At 36.0% G+C, this 26,257-nt stretch overlaps 1 protein-coding gene across 1 annotated transcript in view; it reads right to left on the bottom strand.

The window, feature by feature from the left end:
* Nucleotides 1-26,257, bottom strand: part of CFAP47 (cilia and flagella associated protein 47) — a 401,308-nt gene that overhangs the window by 235,686 nt on the left and 139,365 nt on the right. Inside the window, exons 32-34 of the mRNA XM_035901932.1 lie at nucleotides 23,081-23,174; nucleotides 21,650-21,790; nucleotides 15,558-15,753 (exon numbers count right to left, since the gene is read on the bottom strand). Of these exons, the coding sequence (XP_035757825.1) occupies nucleotides 15,558-15,753; nucleotides 21,650-21,790; nucleotides 23,081-23,174 (431 nt within the window). The remainder of the gene's footprint in view (nucleotides 1-15,557; nucleotides 15,754-21,649; nucleotides 21,791-23,080; nucleotides 23,175-26,257) is intronic.

Genomic DNA, 26,257 nt, shown 5'->3' with positions numbered 1-26,257 from the left:
ATTTGCAAATAAGTAGCTATTATCAGCTACAGGTATAATTTTAGTTGTGGAATTCCTCATTTATGCCAAACAGATTAGTTGTAAGCTTATGAAATTGTTCTACGGTGCTGCGACTATTATGCTTCAGCCTAAATTTAAGAAATAAGTTGTTCAAGAAGCAAATGGAAGAAATAAAATAACCATGGGGCAAATCATTAAAGGAAGTGTATTCAGATGGAATCCTACATTAATGCAAAGTAAAATCAAACTATATTAAAATTATTTATCAAATAATGTATCAAATGTATTTATGAAATTATATACCAAACAATAATTAATTCCAGGAAAGACTAATTTTTAAGTACTTGCTTTGACAAAATAAGCCAGCTAAAACACAAGAGAATTTTATCAAACTGTGACTTTGTATGTCATTAGAAGAGTGAAGTTCTTAAAGAATTTTCAAAGATTGTTCATGAATATCCAGAAGTAAAATTTTTATATGCATATGCTTTGTACCAAGGGGTGCTGGTCCATAATGATCCCACTAGGAAAGACACTCAGACTTCATAAAATATCACTGCCAGTTATTGGAGCTAATGCTATAGGGCAAAAGAAGTTATTACAAATAACCTGAAATCCCTTCAGACACTGGGAACCCCAAGTTGTGCACCATTGGAATTGACCTGCAGTCAGGATGCAGCACACTGTACAGATACAGTCTGTGGAAGGGTTTGATCTTACAGAATTTTGTTGAGATAAAACGATTCTGCTAATAATTTCTACCACCAGATAAAAAGGATGTTCATGGGAGAACTCGGTGCTGCCGTTTTAGTTAAAGACAAGGACACACTGGTGGTGTAATCACTGTGGGAGCTGCCTACAGGCTTCTCTGTTACAATTAGCTGGCTAAGTTTATCCTGTAGCCAGGGGATATGCATAGTGCAGCACAGGCCTGCACCTCTCAATTAACTGTTATGTGGATCATGTAGCTCCTTTATGTACAACGACATTCTAGCTAGGATCACTACAACATATCAGTGGTTTAATATATTTATACCATTTGGAGAGAAGCTCCCCAAAACTATTTAATTAAAAATTATTTTTTAAAAAAAAAAAAAAGTACTTTTTCCAGAAAATACCAAAACCAAAACTATTTTTCCTTACCAAGTACTCTGTGAGGAAGTAGTTGGTACAGCTTCAGCATTATCTGTTGCTGATTTTGAAAGGAAAAAAAATTACATATCCATTAGTGATCCAAAACTGCATTTAAAATATAGGTCAAAAAGAATGATTTAGAAGATAATTCTGTACAGGACTTCTTATGATATGAAACATAAAGAAAGTAGACATTCAGAAAAAATTTTTGTAGGGAAATATCCTTCTTTGTGGCATGAGCACCAAATAAAGAGCCTCAGAAGGATTCAGTGTGCTATCAAGAAAGATATTATACACCTAAACCAACATTACAAATTGCTGCTTTTAGCAGCAGTCAGTTCAGACTTCTTTTTTTAATTTCATGCTCATATACAATGATGTGGGAATAAAGATGTTGTTGGGTCTAACTAAGTACTAGAGATTTAACATTACTCCTACAAAATACTTTCAAGCAAGGTGCTAGAGATTGTTTCTTTAATTGCTACAATCAACACTCTGCTGCAGTGGAAAAAAGAATGTACAAAAAATTCATTGGGAAAGTCATTAGAATGTTAATAATTAATTAAAATTAAAATGTTAATAATAACTTAAAATTAATTCAACCTACAATAAATTCCTGTAGCATATTCTAAGCAAAATCTTTCCTGATTCTTTTGTTCATTTATAGAATACAGATGTCTCAGCACTGGAAAAACTGAAATGTCTATCTCTTCACATCAACCATTTGAAGATACTTCAGCAGATTCATATAGCTCTAGTAAGAAAGATGAGGAGCGGATGCTACACAAGCTTACCAAAAACTGCATGTAAATTCATCTGAGCTTAACACTGTGACATTGATAATTATTTTGATTTGCCATCTTTTCAGTGTGGTGAAGTTTTGGCTTAGTCCAAGATCCCTTCTTTTTTCCTATTTGTGTTGTAAAGTGACTTCAAACATTATTTCAAATTAAAGAAAAGATCAGCAGGTCAATGAGTTTCAAAGCCAATGGCTGCTGCTGCCCACACCTCTATCTGCAATGCTCTGCCTCAAGACACTATATAGTCTCTTCCCACCATTCTCTGTTTCTACGTCCAATTAGTCAACAAGATGGCTTTCACAGCAGTAAGATCTTGGATCTAAACAAGTGCAACTTTGGCCAACATCTTCCCCTTCTCTCCCCCTCAAAACCTATTTGCCATATCAGAAGATAGATGGAAATTTTACTATAAATGAATCATTATATAAAATATGTTCTACCCATATAGTAATTATATTACACTGTTCTTAAACAGTTTCTTTTCTCCTGGAAGGCCCTAAAGTGTTATTCATTATTTAAAAATAAGCTGTAATAGTTTAAATAAAAGAACCAGCTTGAAAAGAGACAAACTCTCTCCTCCATTTTCCAGAAAACAGAAAGTTTCTTCAAGAACATTAAAAAGTTATTTCAAATAACTATCTAAAAAATCTCCTTTTCTGAAGAAAATTTTAATTCAATTTAGACTTCAAAAGTTTTTTTTATTGTCATTTCATTAAAATGAACATAAAGATAACTTAGAATCATAGAATCATTAAGGTTGGAAAACATCTGCAAGATCATCAAGTCCAACCATCAACCCAACACCACCATGCCTACTAAACCATGTCCTGAAGTGCCATGTCTACACTTCCAGGAATGGTAACTCCATCACCTCTCTGGGCAGCCTGTGCCAATGCCTGGCCACTCTTTCAGTAAAGAAATTTTTCCTAATATCCAAAGGAAACCTCTCCTGACACAACTGGAGGCCATTTTCTCTCATCTTATCGCCCATTACCATGGAGAATAAACTGACCCCCACGTCGCTACAGCTTCCTTTCAGGTAGTTGTAGAGGGTGATAAGGTCCCCTCTCAGCTTCCTCTTCTCCAGACTAAACAACTCCAGTTCCCTCAGCCGCTCCTCATAAGACTTTTGCTCTAGACTCCTCACCAGCTTTGTTGCCCTTCTCTGGACATGCTCCAGCAACTTAATCAATTTACATGTTATTCTAAATATTCATGAAATGTGTGTTCAGTTTAAAAAAAAAAAATAGAATAAAAAAACAGTACTCAAAAGTGGATTAGTATGAAAATTTCATTTTGTGTAAGTTTTCAAATGAAAATAAAATAATTTCTAAATTTATAAAGAAAAAAGACATTTCCCTGTGTCAGAACTATTTTTTCCCATTGTTTAACAAACAACTTTTTTTCAGGCAGAACTCAAAGTTTAAGGGTCCTCAGTAATTCTGGAGGGCAAGGTATCAAAGATGAAGTCTGACTGCATATAAAACATCTCCCTGTTATCTATGATAGGAACAGAACACAGTAAATATGGGCCTCAGCATTTAAACTGGGACAGTATTAATTTTCACTAAATTCAGACCTCCATTTTACAAACGTCTAAAGTAGGAGATATTAATTTCACCCCAACTCCTTGTTAAATTGCTTACAGTTATTTAAAAATATTTAATGTAGTCACTGCAAAAACAAATACTTTAAAAATATCAAAACACATTTTGAAAAGCTTGCTTTCTTCCTAAAAAGTTAGTCTTTCTAATATAAATCCATCACATTATTGATCATAGTTGGGACCTACAATATTTAATAATCTTTCTGTCTCTTTTTTTATTAATGGAACTCAGGCTCACCCTCAGCACACAATATTGGTATTTTTAATAAATCGCCATTTCCACATTTTTATTTTTAACTTTTTGAGATTAACTACTTCTGCTTTCATTTTCAATTAGGTCCAATATCAAATTGTTCTTCTGGTTGGTCATCTAGACTGATTAGCTCGATCTAGTTATGGAAATTCATTAAAACAGATGTTTTGGTCAAAAAGTAAACTTTATTGTTTATCTTATTTTAACTTTAAAACTTTAAGCGTACCATTAGCTACCTTTAGGCTTCTGGCGGGAATATTACTTGAGCTCACTTAAGCAATACCAGTTGTCCCTAGTACCTATGTACTTTCTTCTATCTCCACTAATCCTTTCATGGTGGTAGAATTGTCTGTGTGGCAGCAAAGTGGGCATGGTAATAAAGCTGGCTTAAAAAGAAAGGGCAAAACATTTTTTTATTTTTTAATCTGAATCACACCAATCTGGTTTACCATGCAGCCACATGGTTGTGCCCATGGAAATATGGTAGCACTATTGTTTAAAAACCATTTATTGTACTATAGCTTTATAGCTTATGTGAATCAGACCATGAAGAAAAAAAAAAACCCATGAAGTGGAATATTTTCGCATTTTGACTAATTAAATACTTCTGTTTATTTTCTTGTTTTCCAGTTAATCCTTCTATCAATCCACCTACTTAACTCAAATGCCTATGAATAAATTAGTCAGAAAACTTAATGTATTCTTCCTAATTACATCAAATTGAGCAGAAAATCTGCCAGTTAACTAATATTTTTTTTAATATAATTACTCAATTTTAGTAGAAATAAACAATGTAAATCAGAAGTGTTACTCAGGATACCCCATTTTCCTCTAAGCGTATACATGTATTAAGTTTCATTTATATATATACTTCTTTCCAAAAAAATATAAAATAAATAATTACTAATGGATTTTTAAGATAATGATTCTCAGTCAATGTCATGATGAAAACCTGACCAATGGGTGTTGTAGTCCAAAAATATCTTAAAATGTCAATGCTAATAGGTAGGAGATAACTCTGCATGGTTGAGGGGAGAGGGGGAAAGGAAATTGTCCAAAATTGTATTTCTGAATTCTGAGACAGAATCTTGCTACTTGCCAGCTGCATCCCATAGGGGCTGGCTGCAAATTTTGATAACATGTAGACTAAAGTGGCATGTTCTGAATCCTCCCACTAATGAAGAGGCATGAGACAGAAGCACCAATCAGGCTGATCACAAGTTGTGATTCTGCACATAGACTATTTAGACAGGGAAAACTGGGGACTTGGGCCTATGGAAAAAAGAGGCCAAAAAGAAGCATTTCCAAAAAGCAGCAGCGGTCTTGAAGAGATAACAGGGGACTGGAAAGATGGTGAAGAACTTTGTAACTGGAGGAATGATCTTGGAAATAGGAAAAGATACTGGTTCTTTTTTCATGAAGCATTTCTAGATGGAAGAAGCAAAGTTTTTCCATGGAACTCTAATTATTAATTTCCATGGTGTTTTTTTTTTTAATTTTAAGAGTCTAGATATGTGAGTTTTTAAAAATTTTATAGCCTTTAAAAAGTCTCTGAAACACATTTTACATCAATTACTTAGTCATAGACTCATAGAATGTTTTGGATTGGAAGGGACCTTTAGAGGTCATCTAGTCCAACCCCCCTGCAGTGAGCAGGGACATCTTTAACTGGATCAGGTTGCTCAGAGTCCCGTCCAGCCCGGCCTTGAATGTAATACGTAGTCTCACTCTTAATTCATCCTAATGTAGAAGAATCGGGCTTGTCAAAACCAAAATTTATGTGGGAATGTTTTCAAATTTAGATGTTTTCCCTCTCTTCTCTCACAAAGAGAAAGAAAAGAGCAAACTATCAGTGCTGTCACTCTTTGGGTCATATTTGGTCTTCCCCTGATGAGTCAATAGCACACAAGGCTACAAGGATCTTGCAGTGCCTTTTTTTGCCAAAATCTTTCTTAGTTTTCACTATAACAAAAGTCAGGGGTTTTTTTTACATTTGCATGATTACATTTGAAGCCTCAAGATCTTTTGCGGGGTATGAAAACTATTTTCCAAATGGATATTACCAAGGAAATATCTATAACAATTCAACACAAAAGTGACAAACAACCTATCTGTTGGCAGTATAGCAAGCAACAGCCACCATAAACTCCTTTACATCAAATTTTGTCTATTTGACAGTTAGAAGATACTGTGGACAAAGGAGAAATACTAGTAATTTTAACTTCACTGAGATTTTGGTCATGTTCTCTCTCATACAGATGCAAGGAAAAGGTAGTCTACGAAAAAGGTACTGTTAGGTGGAGCACAAAACTCACTGCAAAACAATAAGCTGTCCACAAATCAAACTGCAAAGTCCTAGATTGTATACTATTTGATATTTTCACTTGCAACGTGGAAAATAGTATGAAACTACCTTAGTCCAATCTGGAGATAATATCAAGCAGGTTAAAGAATTGACTCTGGGAAGAAGAATGGGTTGCAAGTACTCGTGAGGAAAGGACTATAATATAAGCTGGAGTAATGATCTGAAGCAAATGGAATGAAATCCAATAATGATGTGTGCAGTGTACTACAGTTAATTAAGAATAATTCATTACTAGATGGAAAAAGTACTAGATGGAAAATTGGGTAGACAGAAATTCTGCAGAAAATTTGCAGGTAATAGCAAATCTCATACTGTTCCAGAAAAAGCAAATACTTTGTTAGTTGAATAAATAAGAGAGTCATATCTTCAGTTAGACTGATCCTTTCACTTCTATTCAGTTCTAGGAAAGTCTCACCTGGTATAAAACCCAGCAAGAGGCACCAAAATTCAAGACATGAATCAACTAAGAGAGTTTACCAGAAAACAAGCAAGCTGAGTACACAGAAAGACTCAGAGAATGGAATTGTTTTGCCATTGCCAAGGGCGGGGGGGGAGAAGGAGTAACTGAAGCAGAACATAACAATCTGTGAATATGTATAAAGTTACTAGAAAAGCAAAGAAGATCCACTGCACATGACATTTTAGAAGAGAAAGGATGACTTCAACTCCAGCAGGGGAAATTTTGGGTTAGGCTAGACAACAGGGAATTCTCTCAAATGGAAATGAGTGGGAAACACTGGCAGATATTGCCCAAAGTGGACTATGGAATCTCCTTTTTCAGAGATTTTTAGAACAGTCTGGTACACTACAGGTATAGTCAGTTCAGTCTTTGCACACGAGAATGAAACAGATTATTTCTGTTCTCTTTCTCCCTTTCCTACTTCCTGTGCTTTACTGTGGGGTATTTTCAAGTTCACTTTTATTAGCTGATCCATCAGTATGATTTCTCTCACTGACTTACTAAAACTGGTTTATACCTGCTTTGTGCTGCAAAACACCAGAAATGTGCAATTTACTTTCCACTATCCCCTTTTATTCCAGTTCCTCCAATGTTTTGAAGTTGCCCTCTGTGCCTCCCATAACACACTATTCTATCCCTCACCAGTTGTAGAAAAAGATCTGTTTTAAGAGAAATATTTTAAAGGGAAAAAGTCGCAAAATTATTTTTCTTTTTTTTGGTAATAAAGTATCTCTTTGAAGATAGATGGTAGCGTTTTTATTCAAAGAAACACCCCATAAAAATGGCTAATTGGATCAAGAGTTCTCAGCATCTCTGAAGACTTTGTTCCCAACGGTTATGAAGCAAAACATGCACTGTTTCAAAATAGCTAACACATCCCACTGATAACAGTAAAAATGAAATCTTTAAAGCTGTTTGCCCCTCTTCTGAAAACCAGGAAGAAATTATATCCAATCTTATTCTAAATAGATACACAAAGTTAGTCTTTGGTGTCAGTCCCACAAAACAAACAAACAAACAAAAAAAAACCCCAAGCACAAACAAACAAACAAAACCAAACCAGTACAAAATGGTTGACAAGCCAAAATCATGATCTTCTTTCTGGTGGAAGAATGCTGTTTAGCCCTGCTCAAAAAACACTGCACTTAAGCACCTCTTCCACCACCACACACCACATTACTTTCATTCTGGAAAAAAAGGCTATGAGAAAATACCATTAATCTTAAAAGAAAAATTCCAATAGAAAAGGAAAAAAAGTTGCAACACAGAAGTATGAAGTATTGGTATTATCTGGATAAGATGACCATCCAGAAAGAACAAAATGGTCTTATACCAAACGTTAAAACTCTTAAAGGATCAGATTTATTTTAATCTACTAAATTTAGGAGTTATTTTATATAAAAAAGTAAGAATAACAATAAATCTTCAAAGAAAGTACTGTATTTCTTGTGAAGCTGTTCTGCTGTTTTCACAAGTAATTAAAAAGTTAAATTCATGCTATCAGTTACAAAATCAACTGATATATGTCTAAGGAGGCACAACAGTTATCTTCACAAATGATAAATCTTCTATTATATAGCCACATGTAATTTTTTCAAATTCTGAGTTACTGAAAAACAGAGGAAAAAACATATAGGGTTAGGCTACTATTCTACAAGACTTTCCAAATAAACCTAATACATTCACATAAAGATCTTGAAACTGATGACCTTTAATGATCAAAGGTATGAAAGGGCACTTTATAAGACATTAATAAATTAGACTATGGAACTACAAAGGAAAAGTAACAATTGAGTGGTGATATGACAGAAGTCTGTATAAGTAGGCATGACATTGAGAATGGGAACCAGACATTATTGTTAAATAGATCAGTGGAATACAATAAATTGTCAGTAAAGGAAGTACCAAATTACAGTATTATGTTGCAAGCTCAAAACAAAATATTTTATATACATTATAGATTTTAAACCTACTTACTGCTTCAGAATGTTGTGATGCTAGAAGTATGCACAGGTTCAAGATACAGGTAAACAAATCCACAGAATAAAAACCTAGTAGAACCTTACAGAAGTAAATCTAGTAGAACCTTACAGAAGTATCACCTTCATCTCAAGTAGTCTTGAATTTCAAAACAGGAAGTCTCAGAGTATGCATAAAGTATTGCTATATGTTTGCACTGTTACTCAACTCTAAGCATCTTCTATTAGAGGTAGAATACTGAGCTAGATAGACCTTTAAACTATCACAGTGTGTCCTTTTTAATGTAAATTATTGCAGTAATAATGGTTTATAATATTATACAACAACTTCCTATTCTGGGATTTGAAAATCTCTGGAGGTGGAACTAATCTATAGCTATAATAATGCCTGTAGTCCTGTTTCAATAGTTTAAATCTGGTACTGAATAATACAAACATTTACAGAAGAAATATGTAGCAATAACCTTTTCTGTAAGTGCTGACATTAGAACCAGGACAAGGTTTAAAATGATGGTACTGAAGTATATAATACAGAGCATAAGAAAGATGAGAGGAAATATGCCTTTGAATATTTTTTGGAAAAGGGTATTATGTTTTTCCTAAAATGTATTTAGGATTAACAGAATTATAATGTATCTACCCTCAGCACATACAGCATGTGAAGCTACATTTATCTTAACATGGAAAACAGGAAGTCTTCTATTAGAGACTTGTAGGCAAATTACAGTTCCTACTTCAGGCAGGATGCTACAACCCTTTCTCATCGAAACGGATAATTATTCTTCTAAGAAATCCCAAAATATCAGGGACAGATCAATTTAATACCACTGACAATTCGTAATAATTCTAAGCAGGAAAGTTCAAGAAGCACCACATGGGGCAATGACAGAAAAACGGATGCACTGGGGATATGTCTCATTTGTTCCCATCTGTTACAGAAGGATTTGACCCTGAGGCATGAACATTTACCTTTCTGCTTCTAATAAATTTTTCCAATCGTGTCGCTATCCAGATAGTTCTGTTTTTGCCGATTCTTATCCCAAATAATATCTTAAATTGACAAATTCCTTACGTTATTATTCATCACATAAGAACATTGTTACCTTATGTTAGTCTCCATGTTGTTGCTTTTAAACAGAATGTTTCCATTTGTAAAAAGAACTAGTTTTAAAATCACTGAATGGTACTAAAAGCCTCTAGATTAAAATTTCACCTTCAATGCTATTTTTTTTATCATGGCATTTCATGTATAGATCACTCTTTTAAAATGCAATCAATCAGAGCAATTCATTACAGCATACCTGGCTTCTATACTGGGTTCAGAATGAATACTATAATCCCCACATCATCTTATTTAGTTTAAAAAAAAAAAAGTTAATACTGTTCTCAACGAAATTCACTGTTTGAGGCTTACAATGAATTAACAGAACCTTTTTCAATTTTCATGGTCTGAAATATGTTTTCAAAATATCTGAAGCTGTATTAATAAATCCACAGCTATACCACACTCAATCTATATATTTGGTATGCACTACAGAAGTAGCATTAATTCCACAAATAATCAGAAAGCTTATTTATTCCAATTAACATACATACACTGCGAAGTGCCTTGTTTAGCTGGAAGTAGAAGAGGTGTCTGGGCATCTCAAAGTGTATTGCAAGTAAGCAGACAAAATTTCTTCCTAAATGTTTACCCAATTATTCCTATTTAGGTTATTTAGGGTTTTGAGGGTCAGCATATATGCATATACACGTACTTTTGTATATATAATCATACATGTCTACACACGTGTATATACGTACGCATATATGTATACACATAAATATATACACAAATATATGCTGCCCCAAGACTTAGGGCTTTCTTTTTGAAAGACCTTTTTAACAGTTTTCCAAATATGAACACTTTGAATCTTTTCAATATAGGGCTCCAAGGACTACCCTTCTCCACACCTCGATTTCCCTGAAGCTGCATAATGCCAGCCAGTATAAAACAATAAAACTGTACAAAAAAAGTATTTTTATACTACTCCAAAGTCTAAAATGGTAAATTAAATATGGAGTTTTGCTCATTTCTCAACTACATATGAACTTAAAACTCAGGAAAATAATTCTTTTTGCTTTTCTAGCAAATAAAATCTTGATACGATCTTGTGGGTTTTTCAGCTATAGGGAATGAGATATGACACAATTTTTAAACATGGAGTGTTTGGGTTGACTGAGAAAGGTGAGCAGAACAGAAAAGCCTACATATTGGACTTCATGTTTACATGTTATGTTTCATTTGTATCTTCTGCTATGCAAATCATGAAATATAAGCCAGAAAAATGGTTAAAAGCTTTGCTAATTTATATTTCAGGAAATAGTTTCCAGGACTTATCACTTGAACAATGTTTTCTCATAATATTTTGTTGGAAAGCAGACTTATGATACTCGTGATGGCAGTTCATTAGATAGTCACTTCCCCTTCAACTTCTGTGTACAAAAAGCAAGATTCATTCTTTGGGAAGAGCCTGTTTTAGAGTGATTTTAACTGAAAGAAATCTTAAATGAAGTTACATAGGATTTTTTCCTTCTACCCTTCAAAGATAAAAAATATCCTTCAGCTCTAGGTTTCTCAAGTGTCTCTAAGATCTATCAAATTGAGAAACAAGAATTAATGGACTCCATAAATACTCTTCCTAAAAACTGGGAAGAGGAGAGAGGAGAGGAGAGAAGAGAGGAGAGAGGAGAAAAAGAAAAATTCATTAAAACAAGGGAAAGAAAAGAGTGTGTTCTTTAATTGCTATTCTAGAAACAACCTTACATAAAGGTTCTAGCGAGTCAGTTTTAAAACAAGCAAGAATTCTACTTCATTCTCATACAGTTTTGTGAAGACATCATCTCACACTAAAATATGGCCTTCCTCAACCTTTTTACTGCAGTTGCCATAGTAAATTGATATAAAAATTAAAAAAAAAATTAAAACCAACAAAAAAACCCGCCTCATTTAAGTGAAGTGAAGCAAAGTGAATAAAATGCATGAAACCCAAAACTTTCCTACTTGAGAGTAAGAACCTTCGGAGAAGCTACTATGCTTAACATTGTCAGAAAAACCTACATTGGCACTGGGCTAGCACTTCTCTCTCCTCTTAAGCAGAATTTCCATTCTAAGCAGATTTTCCAGTAAAATGAAGATGTATCTACTCTGGAGACAGTTCTTACCATCTCAGACTTAAGTTGATATTGTTCAGTATACAATATAACAATAATATTGTTCAGATAGTGTTCAATTTACTGGATGTCATATTATTTAATGATTTTATATTAAATGTAGAATTATCTACTCTTTTCAAGTTTTTGATACATTCAAGATACATTCAATAAAATCCCTTATTTCCCAAAACATAAATTATCTTTTTCAGCATAGCAAGAATCATAATTAATATGGAAGAGATACACAGCTTCTGAGGTGGCAATTTAATTCACTAATTTGCAATACTTTTTTCTGTTAGGAAGTACAGGTTTTGAATTATGGCATTCCAATACTCTAGCAAATTTTAAGGTTTTTTTTCCTGACTCTTATTTTTTCATACTATCAGTAGCTAGCCTTTCAGAGAGAAATGTTGAAAAGAAATGTGAAGGTAAGGAATGGTAGGAGGTAAACTGAAAATTTATTACCCTCAAATAATTCGTGCTTCCTCTTCTATCATTAATATCGTCCATATAATGCTTTAAGTGGGCACTGAATCTTCTATTTCATGTATAATTAAGGTCTCAGCAGAATAAGCACAGTTGCATTTTGCAGTTTTACAGCATTTGGTCTCAAGTTTCAACATTGTTTTCTATTTCATGGTCAGTAAGACATATTATAAGCCTACCCTCCCAAAACATATGCCAAGCTGCTTTTAAAACATATTTATTTTTTAGTAGCAGTAAGGGCAGAAGACGTGGAAATAATAAACTCCTTGCTAATGTTCTCTCTAAGCTACTGAGATCTTAATTCTTGCAAGAGAAGAGTTCTGATGAATGACATAGTTATCTTCAACAAGGAAATAATAAAGATGTATATTTAAAACCTTTCTGCACTTCAGTAGCTTAGACTTGGCTCACTGTCACATTTCACCGTAAGAGCTTAGGTATCAAAGGAAGGACTGAGAAATGTGATCTGGATAGCTCTTCATTTATTTAGTAGGAATGGATCACCCAACAGACTAGTCCGAGCTGAAAGCAGCTCCGTGGTCAAGACATATTGCTATTCAGGGCCAATTCTTTATTCAAAGGGGAGTGTTTGGATGATAATATGCAGGCACATAAATGATAAGCAAAAAGTGGTGATTGCTCTCAGATCTGGACTGTAGCAAGAATAAAAGAATAAATCCTTCTCTTAAAATTAGTGACATTAAGCAAATAACTTTGACGCTTTTCCTTACAACTCTTTTAACTGTTCCTCTGAAAAAAACCCACCTGTTTAAATGCTTAATTTAAAGCTAACATGATTAAAAACCTCAAAATGTAAGTATAAATTTGATGATTAACATCATAAAGTTTAAAGGACCAGTGGTGTATCAGAACATTAAATCTGCTGAGATACAGAAGTTCTCCAAAGTGTGATCTTAAAAAACAAATTCAGTCTAATGACCCCTGAGATACATTACTGGTGACCAGCCTCCAGCTGGACTTTGTGCCACTGACCATAACCTTTTAAGCCCGGCAGTTCAGCCTGATTTCAGTCCACTTCACTGACTTCTTATCTAGCCTGTACTTCATCAGTTTATTTATGAGGATGCTACAGGAGGCTGCTGAAAGCCTTGCCAAAGTTGAGGTAAACATCCACTGCTTTCCACCTGTACACTGAGCTAGTTATGTCATTGTGGAAGGCAATGAGGTTGGTCAAGCATGATTTCCCCTTTGTAAATTCATGCTGACTACTCCCACACAATTTCTTGTCCTTCATATGTTTGGAAATGGTTTCCAAGATTATTTATTCCACCACCATCCCAAGAAATGAGATGAGGCTGACTGGCCTGTAGCTCCCCAGATCCTCCTTCTTCCAGATAGGAATGACATTTGCTTTCTTCCAGACCTCTTCCAAACTTCTCCCTGATTGTCCTGACCTTTCCAAGATTACAGAGTGTAGCTTCACAATTACATTGGCCAGCTCCCTCAGCACTTGTTGGTGCATCCCATCGGCTCCCATGGTCTTGTGTTTCTAATTTGTTTAAGTAAGTGCTCCCTAATCTGATCCTCCTCTGCCAAGACTAAGTCTTCCTTTCTCCATCCCCAATCATCTTGAGGGCCTGGAATTGCTCAGTGCCCGTCTTGCCAGTAAAGACCAAGGTGAAGGCATTGAATACCTCAGTCTTTTCTGCATCCTTTCTCATCAGATCCTCTGCCCCATTTAGCAGAAAGAACAGCACAGTGGCAGACACCAATTCATTCATCAATAGATATTCCACTTGGACTGAGACATTTAGGGGGTTTTGTCCACTAGATCTCCACTTTATGGTTCAGATTCATTCCACTCATCTTTAGACATTATAAATCAAGTAAATGTTTAATGTTAAATAAGATGCATTTTGACATTCATATTCTCTCCACCAAGATCCCCCAGGCCAGCACAAGGCTAGCCATGCCTCAACATCTAGGTATTACTAGATTCTACAATAAAGAGAACAGACAGTGGGGTTGAGGAATATATACATGCAGCATTTATGGTGAGCCACAACACTGGCCAGGCAGCTAGCCATTCTCTCTGCAAGCTGTCGTCTATAGACACGGAATTCAGATAACACCCAGCAGAGTAGAGTGCTTGCAACTGTAAGACAGCTCCACTAAAGCAAGCACTAGACACAGATAATAAGAAAATAGTACATTACCAATACACCTACTTACTGTAGGGCATGTTACTTTAGGTAGGGAAGCTCCCTGAGTTAATCATAAGATCAGACCCGTACTATGAATTAACAGCTAGAAATCTATTTCTATTGGATGTGGAGGGTATAGACTGACTTTTCAACCTTATCAGCAGAATTATTCAACACATCTGAGAATATCTAGTATATTTTGCTTCTATACAGATAAATTGAGAAAAGCAATGGGATATTCAAAAAATATGCAAGCTAGAGAATATGTCCAAATAAGATTTATGGAACATGATATGTGAGTAGATTATCCATAATTCAAACAGGTCTCACTCAAGGCAAAAATGACACTAGACAATCTTTTCCATATGTGGCTTATGAGCCATTCTTCTGAGGCACTTCCCAGTCATCATCAGACTGCCCTTTCTTGGTGTTAACTACCCATCCAAAATTAATGCTGAAAGAGACAATGAAATTAGGGTCAAGAAGCAAAAAGGAGAAATCATGCAAGGAAATACAAGTAATAATTACTACTGGTTGAACAGTTTATCGGATCTGAATACCAAAACTACGTAGGTTGGTCTTAAATGGAACAGGTCACTTTGTCTAACCTTACTGAAGCAATCATGAGGCGTCAAACTGAACTTGCAAGTAGTTTTTTATAATCTGGAACCTTGGTCTCTGTTACCTTCCTAAATGGCATTAAAGGCAGTATAAAAATTATTCTAAAAATTCTGAAAAGCTAGCTCTCAAAGACACCACTATAAGCACAAATACTAACAACTGCATGTGACTATAGACAGGAAAATTAAGATAAAGTGATTACTACTAGCTCTTCCTTCCTGAGATTATTAATGGAAGAAAGTGAGAAGGTTCACTGCATTTCACCCTTTATGCCTAGTTAGAAACTTTAAGAACACACAGAACACAGAAGATATTCCATGAACAGTGCTAGTCAAAAGGTGATGATCTTGGAACACAGAAACACAAGAAAAGGAAATATGTATAGATAGGCAATAACTTCTCCTCCAGAAAATACTTCTAGTGGCAAGTTGTCTCTATGAATAACTTTTAAAAGTCTATCAGAAGACAGAGGATAGTGAAAGAATTATTTCACCTTTTTGACAATCTCTCCACACAGTTTTTCGGTTCTTCTCATAATGTTTATTCAGCCAGGTGAGGATGGTTCGCTCACATGGAGAATATATATTACTGGATAAAGGTTCTGATTTTATTCTTGGCATGTTCTGCATGCTTTCCAAGCTGAATAGATTAGTGATATGACGTGAAGAAACACGTGGAAGAACAAACACCTGAAATTAGAAAAAGTGGGGTTTAAGCACGAACTGTAAAAAGAGTAATTTCAAGTTGAATGATAAAAAAAAACACTTCAAACTCAAAAAGTTTTCTAATTTAGAAAAGTTTGAAGAGATTACACATTAGCATAAATGCATAACACACCAGAGAACAGATTTGCTGAGGTTTTAGGGAATTCCTTTTCTCCCTTAAACAAAACGCAAACTGAAGCTTCCAAATGGTCTTGGGAGTCTTGAGAGGTCCCAGTCAACTGGAAGCTCGCAAATGTCCCAATTTTCATGAAGGGTAAGAAGGAAGACCCCAGTAATCACAGGCCCGTCAGTCTCATTTCAGTGCCTGGTAAAATTATGGGGAAGGTTATTCTGGAAAAACACTTGAGAGGCAATACAGTCATTGGTCATAGCCAGCATGGGTTCACAAGGGGAAAATCCTGCTTAACCAACTTAATTTCCTTTTATGACAAGGTCACCCATGTAGTTGACCAAGGGAAGCCAGTAGATGTGGTGGGTTTGGAATTTAGAAAAGCTTTTTGTACTGTCTCTCACAGTATTCTTTTGGACAAAATGTCCAGCATACAGCTAGACAAGTGCATAATGCAATGGGTGAATGATTGGCTGAGGGGTTGGGCTCAAAAAGTTATAGTACATGGGGTTACATCAGGCTGGAAGCCACTCACCAGTGGGGTTCCCCAGGGCTCAATTTTAGGGCCAGTGCTCTTTAACATTTGTATAAATTATCTGGACACAAGAATCAAATGTACACTAGGTGAATTTGCCAATGATACTAAATTAGGAGGAGCTGCAGACTCCCTCAAGGATAGAGAGGCCTTGCAGAGAGATCTGGATAGACTAGAGAGCTGGGCAATCACCAACCTTATGAAATTTAACAAGTGCTGGATTCTGCCCCTGGGACAGGGTAATTCTACTTACACAAACAAATTGGCAGGTGAGAGGCTGGAGGATAGACCCACAGAAAGAGATCTGGGGGTTTGGGTTGGTGGCAAGTTGAACGTGAGTCAACAGCGTGCCCTGGCAGCCAAAAGGGCTAACCGTGTCCTGGGGTCCCTCAAGCACAGCATAGCTAGCTGGTCGAGGGAGGTAGTTGTCCCACTCTACACTGCACTGGTGTGGCCCCACATCAAGTACTATGTGCAGACTTGGGCACTTCAGTATAAGACAGACATCAAACTATTAGAGTGTGTCAAGAGAAAGGTCACCTAAAAGGTGAAAGGCCAGACTAACAAGGAGAGGCTGAGGTCACTTGGTTTGTTCAGCTTGAAGAAGAGAAGGCTGAGGGGTGACATCATCGCAGCCTACAATTTCCTCAAGGGGGGCAGCAGAGGGGGAGATGCTGATCTCTGGTGACCCGCCCACAACAGGACATGAGGAAATGGAATGAAGCTACGCCAAGGGTAGTTCAGATTGGACATTAGGAAAAGGTTCTTCACTGAGAGTGTGGTCAGTCACTGAAATAGGCTCCACAGGGAAGTGGTCATGGCACCAAGCCTGTCAGAGTTCAAGGAGCATCTGGACGATGCTCTTAGTCATATAATTTAGTTTTAGGTAGTCCTGCAAGGAACAGGGAGTTGGATTTGATTATTTTTATGGGTCCTTTCCAACTTAAGATATTCTATGATTCTAAGTACTTTTTGTTTCCAACTATTTAGTAAGTTTTGATGAACTGGATGAAACCACAGGATGCATCTGGATTCCAAGATTTACTGTGTATATTCTAGCCAAAGCACTAATTACTGAACTCCTATACTGATCTCCAGTGCAATCTATAGACAGTCTTGAAATGGTATCTTTCATGGCTCAGTTACTCATCTAGATCCAAATTACACCAACTGTTTCTCCTGAAAATTAAATGTTATAATATCTACAATAAAATACTTGGTACTCAGAGGTCTTTGATTAAGTCTCGCATGAACATGCATTTAAAAAAATATATGTAAACATATGTATATAAAATATATAAGAAATATAAAGACATTAAAGTAAAAATTCTACATGACACCTTTGATTTATTTTTTTTTAACCTAACTGAAATGACCACATAGAAAAAGGTATTTGAAGGCAGAACCCAGATTTTGATTTTCATGATGATGATGAAGACAACAGCTTTTGTTCTATCGTCCCTCATCAAAGAGGTCTCAGGCCTGACCACCTTGACCAGTGACTATCAAGGACCACGAACATAAATTCTAACTACATTGCATCAGATCCATAGTGTCATATAATTACAGACAATTTAGTCCAAACACTAATTGTTTGGAGGAGGTAAAAAGAAGGAAAAAAAAGAAGTCTAACAACTAGTCATTGGCAGTGTCTATTGACAATGAATACCAATCCAGTTAAATTTTATTTTGAAGTTTGAATTAGGCCCAGTTTCTCAGTCCCTTAAATACTCTCAGTGATGTCTAATTCCCTGATACATATTTACATAAATAAAAGGCTATTCAATTTTATTTCATCTATTCAGAATGAAAAAGCTTGTGCCCCTTTTATAATTGTTTCTCTTCATATTAGTTTCCAATAGCAGATCGCAACAGGTACATTAGGGAAAGCATTGGTTTCTTGAGGCAAGGTATTAAATTTGCTGCAGATGGAGAGGAACACTCTTACATATAGTACAATGCAGCTAGAGCCATGTGACTTCGCAGTTTCCACGTTTATATCTGGATTTCTTTTTTTTTTTCCAGATGACATGAAGGATTGTCATCCATTGCTTTTAAGTTTTCTGAAGAAAATCTTTTGTAATATACTTCTATACAAAACCTAGTTAACTATTAATGTACACAAGACCCAAATTATAGCATCCATATTTAATTACAATTAAAACAACAAAAAACAAAAAAAAGTGATTCACTTTGAAATTCCTTTATAAACCCTGAAGCATTTCAGTTCAGCATCCACGCAGAGATGGCTGAACTAACTTAATTTAAATATTCTGATTTCTGTCCATGGCACTTCATTGATTTGCATAGAAAGATCTTAAGACAAAAAGAAATCTCAAACTTTTATACCAGCATCCTCAGATATAAATCTGAAGAAAAGAACAGCAAAAAATGCAAGCAAATATATACTATTTCATTCTTTCTCAAAAGGCAGTGTCTTTGCAGGTTAATTAATTGCAATGTTCCTTCACCAGTACAATCTGATGTTCTATTAAAAGGATGAAACCAAGAAAGAATAATGGCAACTACATTTAGAAGAAAATATTTATTATTTACCCATAAAACATTATTTTACTGTCTCTTAACAAATCCAATCCATCCTAATCCAAGACACCCACATGTCTACATTCCTATTGAGACCCTGTTGAGGGACAAGGACATTAGCATACGGTGGCTTTTTGGAACACACTATATTTATAAAAAAAATCAGCTATAGGGTTAGGAAATGTTATTACTTATAACTATAAAAAGCATCCTTATTACTACATGCTCATTAAATTTAAAGATAAATTATGATTATTGAAAATCTGGCCTGACCCAAGGACTAAATTACCACTTCTATTGTCAGTGTCCATGTGTTTTCATTAGAATAGATTTTCAAGATTTGTGGAATATCATCAGTATTTTATCCCTTGCTCAAAAAGAGAGCTAGAAGTATATCTTTATGATTGATTAATTTCCTCTTTTATTCTCTACAGATTCTACCCTTTCTTCAGAATAAATTTAATTTTCTATTTTTCTGAGCTGGATTTATGTATACATTTTTTCCCCTGGAACTTCTGCAGCAACAGGAGATTTCATAACAAATAAGTTGACCACAATGCACCAGGTATGGGATGAAAGCAATATGGGATGACATTTTAGCTGATAAAGAATAATATTAAGTATTTCCAATAAGAGCATTTTATATCTAAAATAAAATTGGATAACAAAACATCTCTGGTGAACTGATGAATTCTTTTAACATTTTCTGAAATTTGCAGAATTTATGTAAGAAAGAATTCTGTTTCATCTTATCTTGCTTGAAATCAGGCTATTATAATCATGAAAAGACTTGCCTCTACTTTCATTTTAATGAACTGCTTTTAAGATACGAAACATTGCCTTAACTTCAGAATATTTCAACACTAGCCAAAATAAATACTTTAAATATAAACCAATCTTTCTGTCTTGACAGTTCACATACTGTTGTTCTTTATTTTTCTGATGCTTTCTTTACAAATTTAATAAATAAATAAGTAAACCTTTTTCAGCAGCAGTCACAGTCACCCTTGTCAAGGGTTTGAACAAAAGGGTATGGAAGAGAGAACAGGACTTTGAATGTTGACTAGTTCCAACGTAAAGTCACGTTATCTTAAGAGTTCTGCTTGAATATCTGACAGAATCAAGCCTTTTCAAGTTACGTATTTTTTAGTTTCATCTCTTCAGGAAAAAAAAATACCAAAACAAAAGAGCATACATACATATAATTAATTTGGGGGGGGGTTCTGCCCTGTGCTTGTCTGTCATGTAGCTATGAATAATACAACAAATTGAAAAAATAGCAAAGTGACTGGCTTTCTGGTCACTGTGATTGCATTTTTCCACATCTATGTCCCCATGTGTCCTTAGGGTCATCTGTCTCAGCCCATGTGTACATACTGTTTGTTGTCTGTTACTCTCTCAGCTATTTTTCTCATTTTTTAAATTTTATATCAACTCTATATCTTTGTTTCATACCTTCTTTAACATTATTTTTGTCATTCTTTATTATGCTTATTCAGTAAATAATTACATAGTCACAGAATACTCAAAGTTAGAAGGTACCTCTGGAGATTGTCTAGTCCAAACCTCCTGCTCAAAGCAGAATCAGCTAAAGCGGGTTGAAAGGGCTATGTTTAATTGGGTTTAGGATATCTCCAAGAATGGAAACCACAAGCCATCTGGGCAACCTGTTCCAGTGTGTGACCATCCTCATACTAAAAAACTTTTATGTTTAAATGGGATTTCCTGTATTTCAGTTTGTGCCTACTGCCTCTCACTATGTCCCTGGGCACTACCAAGAAGAGCCTGGCACTGCCTTCTTCACACCCTCCTATTAGGTATTTACACACGTTGTTAAGATCCCCCTTGAACCTTCTCTTCTTCTGGCTGAACAATCTCAGCTCTCTCAGTCTCTTCCTGCATGATAGAGGCTCCAATCTCTTAAATCATATTTGGGACTCTTCATTGGCATAACACTCTAATATGTCCCTGTCTTTCTTGTACTGGGATGCCCAGAAAATATTTATATTTTTCATTTATTTTCCATCCCTTTCAATAGAAATAAGTAATATTTATTTTTAGGCATCCAAAAATTACTGATCATTAGTAAGTGCATCAGATTTACTTCGGAAAACATGATTTAGACATCCAAAATGTTTATCTAACATCAGTAAAAGTAAAATTTAATAAAATTTGGGAAGTCCATGCTGACCAAGTTCATTATATCTTAAAAGGAAAAGGTATTGTAAAAATGCTTACCTGTTTAAAAATTCCATTCTAATATAAGATAATAAATACTGCAGTTGGGTATGTGTCTAGTCAACTAAGTATTTACAGCAAAAAGTGTTTCTAAGCAGGATAACAAAAAAGCATGGAAGAGTTTTCTTTATTTGTAAGGAAAGTTTTCTATAACATTTAATCCCACAAAACACAGACTGTTCTAACATAACATTTCCCAATTGAAACATATTAATCGCTGCTAAAGTTTGTGAACTAAGAAAATGAAAATGTTCTCACTCTTTTTTTTTCTTCTCTGCTAGAGAGAAATAAAATAATTAAAATTATTTACTTTTAAAGATCTGTTTGGAAAAAAAACAACAAACCCTTGAATATACCACAGATCTTGTTCAAAGCAAAAGATTTTTTCCCATCAGTTCTTTAGAATTTAAGTAGTAAATGTACCTAGAATTTACCTTGTATACCTGTAGTAGCACGTCTGTCCAAGCTCGTTTGCTCATTCTCTCAAATATGCTGTCCTCCAGAATGAATAGATGCTTGTCACTAAATATGTCTGAGTTTTTCACATCTCCTTTGTTCAACTCAGCTGTGTGACCCTTTAAATAAAGGAATGGAATTTATTTTCAATATTCGTTTCAGCAGTTTGGATAGGAAATTCACAGGAGGACAATAATGAATCAATGGTATAAATGACTGATAATATCTATATCACAATATATAGCACAATAGTAATCAGCATTAGAATCGTGTACAGTTTGCCATTGTCTCAGGAATAAGAAGCACAACACAGAATTGCCAGGAATTGAAAGCAGCAATCAGAAGAGAGGCAACATGTAGAATATTTTTTTTTAAATGGTAAAAATCAGTAGAAAGCACTAAAAATAATTCTACTTAAAAAAAAAAAAAAAAAAAACAACCACATCTGTTGGAAATTTATCACAGGTTTTAGTAGTATCTGAAGGAATGGAAGAGAAAAAACAGAGGAAGAGGTTGTAAACGTGTTTAAATTTCTGTTCCATCTCATGCAAGTACTTAGATTTATGCAGTCCAAAATAGTCACCACAGTAGGAATAGTCATGGTCTGCAGACAACTTCTATTAGTCATGCAGATGACACCAAACTGGATGGGAATGTTGATCTGCTTGAGAGGAGGAGGGCTCTGCAGAGGGACCTGGACAGGCTGGATCAATGGGGCGAGGCCAACTGTATGAGGTTCAACAAGGCCAAGTGCCGGGTCCTGCACCTGGGTCACAACAACCCCATGCAACGCTACAGGCTTGGCTGTGTTCAGTTTTGGGCCCCTCACTACAAGAAAGATGTTGCGTTGCTGGAGCATGCCCAGAGGAGAGCCACAAAGCTGGTGAGGGGTCTGGAGCACAAGTCTGATGAGGAGCGGCTGAGGGAACTGGGGTTGTTCAGCCTGGAGAAGAGGAGGCTGAGGGGAAACCTGATCACCCTCTACAGCTGCCTGACAGGAGGCTATTGCAAGATGGGGGTCGGCCTCTTCTCCCTGGTAACGGATGATAGGATGAGGGGAAATGGCCTGAAGTTGCGCAAAGGCAGTTTTAGGTTGGACATTAGGAAAAACTTCTCCACTGAAAGGGTTGTCAGGCACTGGAATGGGCTACCCAGGGAAGTGGTCAAGTTCCCATCCCTGGAGGTATTTAAAAGATGGGTAGACAAGGTGCTTAGAGACATGGTTTAGTGGTGGGATGGCAGCATAATGTTAACGGTTGGACTTGACGATCTTAAGGGTCTTTTCCAACCTAAACGGTTCTATGGTTCTGTAATCTTCAAAGGACTGACACTAAGCATGTGATCTCTGTTAAAAAAAAAAAAAAACACAAATGAAACAAAACAAACACACACACAAAAAACAAACCTACCTTCTGTACAGTTTGCACTTTAATCCATTTCTTATAATCATCAGGTTCAAGCAGAAATTCCGGCAAAACATGAGGAAGGTATGCTCCTTGGCTTCTGAAATCATAAAGCAGGAAAAGTTAATAGGTAAGCAAGATAATCCTTTTCAAGAGCAGTCCAAGTTTTCAACTTGCTCAATCTATGCGTAAGCTCGTCTGAGCTTTGGCCTAATGATCCAGTTCTATTAATTGCTTTAGATAGCTTCTATTTATGAAGTTCACATTCAATTCCTATGCCTGCAACTAAATGCTAAAAGCACATTGTCCTGGTTTCGGCTGGGATAGAGTTAATTTTCTTCACAGTAGCTAGCATAGTGCTGTGTTTTGGATTTAGTACCATGCGTAAGCTCGTCTGAGCTTTGGCCTAATGATCCAGTTCTATTAATTGCTTTAGATAGCTTCTATTTATGAAGTTCACATTCAATTCCTATGCCTGCAACTAAATGCTAAAAGCATATACAACTCTGGACAGACTGGCTTCTTTAGGAGAATTGCTCCTCCATAACAGATTTATTATAGTATAAAGTATCAAAACACATAATACCCATTTCCATGTGAAAGCCAAAGGACCAGTGTTGCGTAACATTAGTAGAATTAAAACCTAATGATGCTTTTATCTGTCTGCAGGACTGCCATTGGAAGTCTTATGGGTATAAGCAAACTATCTCAAAACTCTGTTAATTGTTAACCTGACCTGCCATCTTCTCTCAAGTGACTAATAAATGCAATAGGAAAAGTAATTGCAGTAACAAAAGGCAACTTCATTAGACTGAATACCAAAAAAAGCTAACTTCCAAGTGAAGAAAGACTATGCTTTATCTCAAATGACACAGTTCAAACAAATGTTGCTTTAAAGAGGGGAAAATAATGAAGAATTCTTAAGTTTATTTTTTCAGGGGAGCAGAAAAGTTTCCTGACTTCTAGGTCAGAATTATTATCTTAGTGTATCTAGATTTACATTGTTCTCTGTGTTTTTAACATGGCTAATGTGAATAATAATCAGGTGAACTTTTCTTGTTATATAACTCGTCTATCATTCAAATGAAGTGGTCATACTTTTCCAGTACCATACAGTCCAAATTCAATTTTCCTTTTACATTAAAATTCATACATCACAGTTTGGAATAAGGATCATGACAATTTATTTCTCTTCTCACAGAATTATATTTTGCTGGTAACAGCACATTTTTGTCCCCATATTTTACATAGTGACATAATCTTCTCAGATTATTGAAATTTCACGTTTCATACAATTATCTAGCATATTTGTAAAAATACAAATATTTTAATCAAGGACCCAAAATAGCATCAAGTTAGTAGTCTGGTTCTAAAACTCACTTTGTCTGAAACTCCCATTTTGTATTACGACATAGACTCTGTCCCATAAAACTCCTTTAAAACTTCAGTTCTTCCCAATGATAAAAGAAAGAGGCTATACAACATTCGTATTTTCAGGTGTCTTACTTTTCTTTCAATGTTTATACTTGGTAGATATATGGGAATAGGTGTAATGTACAATTTTCATCCTTGGAAAAGCTACATAAAAATGTTACATGTCATCATAGTAAAGATGGGTTCTATTTAACCGAATGTTCTCATAATTGACTACATTTTGTTTTTGAGGAATACTGTCTTAACAAAATTCCTCCTCATTGAGGTCAATATTGAACATGATGCCAGTTCTCCAAGATCTTTACACTGTTAAAATGCTTTCCCTCAAGACACACAGTTTGCAACAAATTAGTTACTTTTCCTTTACTGTTTTGATAATGTACCAGGGAAACCTTTTGAGGGAAGGAAAATAAAAATGATACTTGGAACATTGCTTGAAACAGCAAACAACATCCATCTGCTTTAGGAAGTAGAAAATTTGAAAGATTAATTATGCTTTATTTGAACCATGCTGACCAGAAAGTAGTGGTTGGGGGAAGAAAGCTGAGAAATGTGTTTCTATTATCAGAGTGCTCTCCTGGGCTTCTTCAGGAGAGAATTTGCGCTTTCCACATATCACAGTGAACATGCAGGGATAGCAGATCACAGATGAATTACTCAGATCTAGGCTAGCTCTGGATGTCTTACCATCATTACATACAGTCATGCCAGCAGTGCAGATACCAGTCATTTTTTGACTACGACCTATAAACACTCTTAAATAGCAACCTGTGAAGAAATGTAAATATTCTAGGTGATCCTAAAATGCACAAGTAGGTAAAGAACATCCATAAGTCAGGAACAATGAAGAAATCTGATAGGATTCACACAAACTAGAAGAGGTAGAAACGAAGCGGGAAGGGGAACCTATCGGGCTTGACAGCGACAGGCTAGGGGATGATACGTAATGGTTACAGGGATGGGGGGCTAGTATGAGCCCTCAACCTATTGCCCAGCAGCGTGCCAGGGGCGCTGCAGCAAAGTTGAAGTCTGGCAGAGGTGAGCTGGAGGCTCCTGAGGTAGTAGGAGCCAACAAGGAAAAGCCCATGAAACACCTCAAGGGAAATGAGGGGTGTTCTGCTATGAAGGTGACGAGGCCGACAGCTCAAATGAGCACGCAGCATGGGAAACAAACAGGAGGAGTTGGAAGCTATCGGGCTGCTAGAAAGCTACGACCTGATTGCCATTACGGAAACTTGGTGGGATGAATACCACGACTGGAATGTAGCTATTGATGGCTACAGGCTGTTCAGAAGGGACAGCCGAGGAAGGAGGGGCGGAGGCATTGCCCTTTACATCAAGAAATCATTACAGTGTGAAGAGCTGTCCCTGAAGAATAGCCACGAGCAGGTCGAAAGCTTATGGGTAAGAATCAGAGAGAGCCAACAAAGGGAACCTGGTGGCTGGTGTCTACTACAGGCCACCAGATCAAGAGGAGCCGACTGACAAAGAGTTCTTCCTCCAACTCCAAGAGTGGTCTCAGGCTGTCGTCCTACTGGGGGATTTCAACCACCCTGACATCTGCTGGAAAACCAACACGGCAAGCTGTAGACAATCCAGCAGGTTTCTCGAATGCATTGAGGACAACTTCCTAAGCCAGGTAATAGACACCCCTACCCGAGGGGATGCGATACTGGACCTGGTGGTCACCAATGCAAGCAGCTCGTCGGAGATGTCAAGATCGGAGGCAGCCTGGGCTGCAGTGATCAT

Source organism: Egretta garzetta, unplaced genomic scaffold, assembly GCF_000687185.1.
Source record: "Egretta garzetta isolate BGI_Z169 unplaced genomic scaffold, ASM68718v1 scaffold70, whole genome shotgun sequence".
NCBI classification, from domain to species: Eukaryota; Metazoa; Chordata; class Aves; order Pelecaniformes; family Ardeidae; genus Egretta; species Egretta garzetta.
This window is presented reverse-complemented; position numbering and strand designations above follow the sequence as displayed.